At 35.1% G+C, this 8,818-nt stretch overlaps 1 protein-coding gene across 1 annotated transcript; it reads left to right on the forward strand.

Annotated features, from left to right (window-relative positions):
• The first annotated feature begins 1,711 nt into the window (after positions 1–1,711).
• Positions 1,712–7,868, forward strand: glipr2 (GLI pathogenesis-related 2). The gene is made up of 13 exons (XM_016489519.1): positions 1,712–1,881; positions 3,507–3,533; positions 3,819–4,028; positions 4,345–4,422; positions 4,507–4,689; positions 4,774–4,905; positions 5,220–5,432; positions 5,603–5,680; positions 5,759–5,941; positions 6,134–6,256; positions 6,972–7,190; positions 7,284–7,361; positions 7,581–7,868. The coding sequence occupies exons 2-13, from the start codon at positions 3,527–3,529 to the stop codon at positions 7,739–7,741; spliced, it is 1,665 nt and encodes a 554-aa protein (XP_016345005.1). The 5' UTR covers positions 1,712–1,881; positions 3,507–3,526; the 3' UTR covers positions 7,742–7,868.
• The last annotated feature ends 950 nt before the right edge of the window (positions 7,869–8,818 follow it).

An 8,818-nucleotide genomic window follows, 5' to 3' on the forward strand; every position in this document is an offset into this window, starting at 1 on the left:
ATAATGTAGATGTTACATTAATCATTTCTTACATATTTTTAATATATTGAATATTGATATAAAATATTTTAAAATGTTATAAATATATTTTATAATGTTATTATATTTTATGTTTTAATATCACTTTTCTTTAAATTTGAGCCCATTTTTTATTGAAATACATTTAATTACAATTCTACATTTAATTGAATCTGTGCAATTACCTCATATGCATAAATTTCCAGAACAGAAATCTGAACATTGATTACTCATTTTTAGAAAACTGCCTAAGTTTCTAATTGAAATCCATAGAAACGAATAGATAAAGTGCAATAAAATAAACATTTAAAAATGTGTAACTTCTTCTTTCCTAGTCTGAATCAACACATTATGAAAATAAGCTTTTCAACATAACAGGCAACAGGTCAAACAGAAATGGGACACAACCCAGGCCAGATTCAAATCTTAAGATGCCAACAGCTTTTACTATGGAGACGCTGCGTTATGCTTAACAAAAAGTAAAAAAAAAAAAATTAAGGTGGTTATTTATGCCTTTTACTTTAGTGTGCAAGTAGGAAATATCTTTTTAAAAAATCTGTAATAATTCCGATAATTTTTTTCTGGTCCTACAACAGAAGGTATGATTGAAACAGATATCTGATCTCAACATATCAAGTCAGGATCAGATGAAGCCACCCAGGCTCATGAAAAACATATTCCTCTGGCACCTTTTTCTCAAAAATTATATTTTAATGATATTACTTTGCTTCTTGCACATTTCGCAGTAGTTTTAAAATGAATTGTCTAGTGACTGATGCTAAGAAGTGTGTTCAATTTTCTCTGAAACAGACAAGCGTGACTTTGCCAACATAACAGTATTGTGCAAGTAACCATGCAGAAGTCAGTGTTCGTTAATTAATAATCTGCCACATAATCATAATTTGCATGAAAAATAAAAAAAAGATGTTGGCGTTTTACTGTCTAGTGTTCATTTCAAATGAAAAACATTTGTACATTGTATAAATGTACAAGTATGTTTTTTTTTTTTTTTGTAGTTTTGCCAAAATGTTGGTAGAGGCATGTTTTTCCAATGAGACTGGGTTGTGCAATTAACATGCCCAAATCCATAAAAGAAGTGTGGAAACTCATCTGAGATGCCTAAACAACCTATCTGCAAAATATATAAAAAGGATATAAATAAACTTTGAAATAAATGTTTTTGTTAAGCATCTAACGTACCTAAGACTTTAACATGCTGTAGTACTCTATGTTATGAGTGCATGCATATCCCACTGCACCAAAGCACAGCACACATATGGTTTGTGGAAATATATTAATTCTCATTTTTAAGTAGGCTATATTTTAAATGGTTTAAGAATTGTTTTTAATGGTTTAAGGATTTTTATGACCTTTCTAAAAAATAAATTGTGGTCTGCATTATAATGCTTACTCATTTTTGGTGTCAAAAAGAGGGTGAAAAAGTCAGTGAAAACAACCTCATATAAAGAGGAAGTGCTATCGTAGCATGCAAGTGTTCAAGGACAACACTTAAAGAGAGAAGATGGCAGGAGTGAACTTGAACTAAAGAAATTAAATATCACATGATTGAATAAGTTAGAACTTTGTTCTTCTGTTCTTAACAGCATCAAAATTAGTTTGTAATGATGAGTGTGTGTGTGTATGTTTGTGTGGGTGTATTCAGAGGCCAGTTAACCTGAAAATGTGGGTTTGTATGTCGTCAGAGTGCTCTTTCCTGGTTTAGAGGGCGTTGCATCACTTGACAGATATATAGTTCATAGATTTCACAGCTAGTCAGCAAGATACAGGGAAGAAGAGGGAGAGAAAAAAACAGACAGCGTTCAAAGAAAGACAAATTCCTGCCTCAAGGAGACTACAGGACAGGTATGTATGCATTTTAAGACTGTCTGTGAGCTATGTCAATGTGATTACTAGTAAAACTATTGTATATTGCCTACTGTGACACTAATTAAAAATCCATACATCAAGTGCACCGCTGATGCTTTAAGCACAATAGAGGAAACAAGCACCTAGCTTTCATTCATACAACATTTATGTTATTTGAATTGTAGAGAACATTTGGAGACCCTTCAGCAGACAAGCAGTCTCAAGCATTTTGGTCTCTGACACCAACTGTGTTTGTCGCAGTAATGCTTTTCTGCCAATCTGCAGTCCATGAAAAATCACAAACTAGACTTAAGAACATATTAAAAAAGACAGATACAAACATGCACATTGCTTTAAGGCAAGTTGTTAAGTGTGGTTTGTAGGTTTTCAGTTTCACTTCATTTTAATGCCATCTGACTACATGCAAATGACAACCCATATCATATCCTGCGGTTGTTAAGTGTTGCTGTCCTGCAAGAAGTTTAATATCACAAGAGTCTTGCATTTTGCTCTTTCACTGACTGACTATGCAGCACTAGATCAGTTTCCCAAGTTTCCTGTCACATGTACACAAACACACATGTGGACACCTACTCATGAAAAAAAAAACAGAAATGAAACATTTTCATGCGTAAACCCTCAGTGTAGCTAGAGGTTAAATTCAGTCAAATGAGAAAACAAACTGGTCCACATACCTGACTGTCTCCTAGGGTCACAGGGAGCCAACAGAAGTATTCTGTAGAATTAAAAAAAAATATGAATGCATCTGCCAGTATGTATGATATGTATAAGCGAGAGAAACATCTCCAGTCTACTAAATAAAGAGGACAACATTCTGTTGCCATTTAGGTTTAGCCTGAGCACTTTAGTTGCATGCTATCCGCTGACACATTTGTCAATGTAAGCACTTATTCCTTGACAAGAGTATGCAAGAGTTACTTTTCAAGAAAACATCTGCAAGGCAAATCAATCTATATGTAAAATAAAAATAAAAAAATAAATTATATAAATATATATATGGTTACACCATATTTTAAGGTGTCATTGTTACAGTGTAATTATTGTACTTACTATATGGTTAGGGTTAAGATTTGGCTTAGGGCTACTTGCATGTAATTATGCATAATTTATTGTTATTATACTTTATTGTTATTATATTATATAATAGTATATATTACATGCAACAAGGACACTGTAAATAAAGTGTGACTCATATATATATATATATATATATATATATATATATATGACAGAAATGGAAAATTGATGACCTTGTGATTGCTCCACTGTGAGAACATTATGTTTCTCGGTTTTTAAAACATTCAATTTTATGAAATATCAGTGTCTAACTCACTACAGTGGTTTGCAAAGTGAACAAAGTAGACTTCTATTTACTCCATTTAATTAAACACATTTTAAAACATTTAACTGTGCCAGCACGTTTTGTTTAATGCATGTTTCAATATTCTAGAAGACCAACATGCTACCATTTCAATCTGTCTGTTGCTCTCCTTCTCCTTCCCACAGACACAGTGGTTCAGATATTCTGTTGTGATGTTAAATTCTTTGAAAAGGATCACTGTGGTTTATGTAACTGTCATGTTATTGTGTTTGTTTTGCAGTCTGTCACATAGCTTTATGCATGGCGGGTGAGTCTAGACAACTTTTTTACTCTTGGTTTTCCTCCTTTTTATGCATGTATGGTTTATTTATTTATTTATTGTTTGCTTGCTTAATTGTTTTATTATTAATATTTTATAGCATTCATCCAGTTTTAATTTAAGTATTAGTTTTAACATTTCATTTATCTAAACTCATCCAAAGCTTATAACTGAATATTACCTTAGAGTAATTGAAATAAACCTTTATACAATATATAGCTTGATTTTCTTTTATTTCAGTTCATCATTAAACTCTGTGCTCTTCTGTACCAGGCAACAACTTTGAAGCTGAGTTCCTACAGACTCACAATGCATATCGCAAACAGCATGGAGCGCTGCCCCTCACCATAAACAAAAACCTGTGCCGCACCGCACAGGCATGGGCGGAGCATCTGCTGTCAATCAGGACCCTCAAACACAGCAACAAGGACTACGGGGAAAATCTGTATTATGCTTGGAGTTCAGCTACCAAAAAACTCACAGGTTAGCTTTCTGCTCGAAAAAACAGTCAATAAAGTCAAATTCTTCTAAGAGGCAAATCAAGGACAGATGCTATCAGTCATTTGATCTGATCAGTCATTTCCAGTTAAACCGCTCTGATCAAAGTTGAATGCATTAGAATTAGAAGCCATTATGCAGGTGTCGGAAATTGTTTAGCTTAATAACAAGACATTACACTGGAGATATATAAAGCATTTGTGTTTTGTTTTAATAAACGTCATTTGTATTGCACACTGTGAAGTGAACAAATCCATTGTTTTAGAAACAATTAAATACCTTTTGTCTCCACTCTCTTCAGGGCATGAAGCAGTGGAAAGCTGGTACTGTGAAATTAAAGATTACAACTTCAGCAGGCCAGGATTTAGCTCCAAAACAGGTGAATCCACCTTTAAACATTCTGGTGTGGCTAAGAGTTTGCACTAGTCTCTTTTACAACACTGACTCCTAGTGGTTTCTCCAGGTCACTTCACACAGGTGGTGTGGAAGGACACTAAGGAGGTGGGCGTTGGACTGGCCACTGATGGGAACACAACATTTGTGGTGGGTCAGTACCTCCCAGCAGGAAACATCACAAATGCGGGTTATTTTGAAGAAAATGTCTTACCGGCAGGTGCCAAAGTAGATTCAAAGTCCACTGGCACAAGTGAGTAAACTTTCAAACTAAAAGCTATTTCATAGTATTTTCATTACAGTATAGTAAATATTTGATATATCTGGCAACATTCAGCTGACAAAGTGGGGCAAGTGCATGGTGGCACTCGTTCAAACAAAGTGCCTTCAGCTCCTCGCAGTACTGAAATAGCACCACCAGGGGGTCGAGGAGAGCATCAAGTGCAAAGTGGCTTAAAGGTTAAGTTGGGTAAGGTTATTTGTTTCATGTAAATGATTTCAGCACTTTTTTTCTGGTGGAATCATCTTCTTTACACAAATACAAGCATGGACTGTGGTTAAGACTGACCTTTCATCATATTTATCTAGGCTTAATGTAAATGAAATATGATAGTCCATTCTTTGTACTGATGCTTTATGGCTTCTGAAATGAAGCATGTGCACCACAATACATTTAAAAAAACACATGAGACAGCATATTAGAATGAAAAATTGTCTTTATTGTTTCAGTCAGCATGGGATGTGCTTTGTGCACATCAAATAACTCTTTATGTTTGTCTGTAGCAGACAGCAACTTTGAAGCTGAGTTCCTGCAGACTCACAATGCATATCGCAAACAGCATGGAGCGCCGCCCCTCACCATAAACAAAAACCTGTGCCGCTCTGCACAGGAATGGGCCGAACACCTGCTGTCAATCAGGACCCTCATGCATAGTAATGGAGAGTATGGAGAGAATGTGTATTATGCTTGGAGCTCAGCTAACAAAAAACTCACAGGTCAGAATTTAGTAGCCACTGTATCTGTAACATTTGCTAATGTTTCACTTGCTCACTTTTCAGTCAGCCGTCTTAGATATAGAGCTTGGGTTATGATCTAGTTAATTGCCATTGGTGTTTTATGATCTTATTTGCATGTTTTCAACATTTTATGTTTGTAATTTATACAGGACGTGAGGCAGTGGAAAGTTGGTACAGTGAAATTAAAGACTACAACTTCAGCAGGCCTGGATTCACCTCCAAAACAGGTAAATCCATCTGTAAACACTCTGTGGTGGTTAGACATTTGCTCTAGTCTCTGTTCTGACATCTGTTGGTTTCTCCAGGTCACTTCACACAGGTGGTGTGGAAGGACACGAACGAGGTGGGGGTTGGACTGGCCACTGATGGGAACACAACTTTTGTAGTGGGTCAGTACCTCCCAGCAGGAAACATCAGCAATGCTGGATATTTTGAAAGAAACGTCCTACCAGCAAGCTCCAAAGCAGACTTCAAACCCACCCCGTCTGGTGAGTTTGGTATGACTGTATGTGCATGGATGTAATACTGAATAAAATGTAGACTGAAAGTGTGACTATATACATTTTGTTATATGTATACTCATACATATATAACAGTTATATATATATATATATATATATATATATGAGTATATATATTGTACAATATTCACAGTTTTAAACATATTTTTTGGTGTTCAGCTGATAGAGTTGGACAAGCACTTGCTGCTCTCAGCATCAAGTCAAACCAATTGCCTTCATCGCCTCACAGTTCTGGACCTGCTCCACGTAAGAGTCAGTGTCCACAGAGCAGCAGTTCAGAAGGTAAGCACTCAAACAGAGACTATGGAAGCTTTTTTCGACCATATTAGAAAAAAGCATGCTTTGATAAATCAGAATTATGAAGTAAAAAGTCATAAGTATGAAGTCAACATGATGACAAAAAGTGGGAATAAAATTATGAGATAAGAAGTCATGAGATTTTTTGTTTAGACATATTTAGACTTCTTGTCATAACTTTTTAAACCTCATAACTGATTTTATTATTTTTTATTATAGCTTTAACTCTTTATTACGAAAGCATGACTTTGTATGTGGCAGAAACTGGTTTCCGAATAAACAGAATTGCTTTTTTCATAGAGGTTGAGCAAACTATTTGAACCACATTCTGATGATCACAGCACACTCATTTTTAATATAACATTGTTCTTTTTTTGTGGTTTTGCATCCATTTGACATCAACCGATTAAATGCAGAATAAGTGCTTTCTGTCAAAAAAAAAAAAGAAATTTTAATTGGTCTTTATTCAAAAACTATTCATTTTAATTAGTAGCTATAGTAGTTAGTTACCAGTAATTGGTAATTAGTTTGAGAAGTTGAGCTCCCACAAAGACTGCTTTCTGGAAAACAGCACTATTTGATGTATGGGCAATATGTGCACAGAATTATTTGAAATAATGTAAAAAAGTGAAGTAAGAAAGTCCCAAGACTTTTTTTCCACTCTCAATGATTCACAGTTCTTTCTTTTCCTGTGATGAAGGTGAGAACTTGTCCCAGTTTTGTCAGTCTCTCCTTGAAGCTCAAAATGATTACAGAGGGCAACATGGAGCACGGCCTCTGTCACTGTGCTCCGTCCTCAGTAAAGAGGCTCAGGATTGGGCAGCACATCTGATTAGCATTAATGCCCTAAAGAACAGCAGCAAAGGTTATGGAGAGACTATGTCATACAAGTGGACGTCCACCATGGTGCCTCCAACAGGTAAATTGATTATTCCCCCAAATGAGCCTATTTAATTGTAGCATATTATAATTACAATCTTCATAGAGCAACTGATACTTTTTTTAACTCTAGGAAAAGAGGTCGCTGAATCATGGTACAAGGAAAATGTAAAGTACAACTTTGCAAACCCTGGCTTTCAGAATGGAACTGGTAGGCTTTTTTGCACTCATATCAGTTTATCAGCTGAGCTTAGAGCTTAAAACAGTTAAATCTATAAAATAAAACGGCAAATATTGAGCACATATTTAAGAAATGGTCATGTTAATTTACATATCAAAGGCAATACAATCAAATTATAGTTAAAGTTATATCACATTACAATCCATAAATGAAAATGTGGGTCAGAAAACCAGTTTTATATGTGCATAGGTAACTTCACCCAGATGATCTGGAGGTCTACAGAGCAGGTTGGGGTCGGCCTAGCATCAGATAGAAAGGGCAAATTTATCACTGTGGCCTTTTACAAACCTCCTGGCAACATTACCAACCCTGGCTACTTCGAGGATAATGTCAAACCTGCTGGGAGGTGATCTGCTGAATAAGAAACATTAAGTAGGTCTTATGCATTTTACTAATGCAATTTTTTTTTTAATTATCCAAGATGTTATTCGTATGTTAACAGGAAGTTAATCGTCTGAATATATTCCATATACAAAAACTCACAACTGCCCCTTTGACAGTATGCTTGTTTTATTTTTCATGCTTTTTTATTGCTTTGTTCTGATTGTCACTCTTTGCTGAGGTGGTATTCCTTTCTTTACTGTGACTTATAATGTACAGAAAGAGCCTTAAAGAGACTTATGTATAGAAAGATGATCAATTCTAATAAAATTTCAAAATATATTTTTGACTGAATAAGACATGATACGAATGTAAATGTTCTGTCTGTGTATTCTTTTATCTCTTTTCCAAACACACACACATCCATAAATGTGCACATCGACATATGCATCTAGATGTGAACGCTTATCTTGCACAGCCCTAGAGAGCTTGGGTGGGAATGCAAAACTGAAATGACAAAGTGTCATGTTGCGTGAGCATCTCATCACATTGTGTTGCGGGCGAAACATGAGATGCCCTTGTCTTCGTTTTTACATGCCCTCCTTCATGAACACTCACCCTGAATAACATAAAGGTCAAAAACTCCTTTGCTAAACTGAAATGTGTATACCTTTACTGGGGTTGAGGTTTTTGTAGAAATATGGTGCCTGTTGGCCAAAAAGAAAAACGTAAAAACTGCCTCATCGGTAATATAAATAGTCTTTAAGATCACATTTTGATTTTAAAACTATTATAGGAGCATTGCATTTTAAAATAGGAGTATGCAAACGAGTGTCAAGTGACAATATCCAAGGAAGGCACTGAGGATGTTTTCAGCCCCATGAATTTGTTAATATAATTTTGACTTGAATGTGTTTTAGGTCTGTTCCAACTTCAATAGAACAAGGAAATGAACATAGAATGAACAAAAAGTTTTTCTTGTGTTTATGTGTATGTTGGAGAGCAAACAAAAAATATTAAAGGGGTCATATGATGCTATTTTAAAGATAATTATTTTGTGTATTTGGTGTAACACAATATGTTGACATGCTTTAATGTTCAAAAAA

Source organism: Sinocyclocheilus anshuiensis, unplaced genomic scaffold, assembly GCF_001515605.1.
Source record: "Sinocyclocheilus anshuiensis isolate Anshui unplaced genomic scaffold, SAMN03320099.WGS_v1.1 scaffold386, whole genome shotgun sequence".
NCBI classification, from domain to species: Eukaryota; Metazoa; Chordata; class Actinopteri; order Cypriniformes; family Cyprinidae; genus Sinocyclocheilus; species Sinocyclocheilus anshuiensis.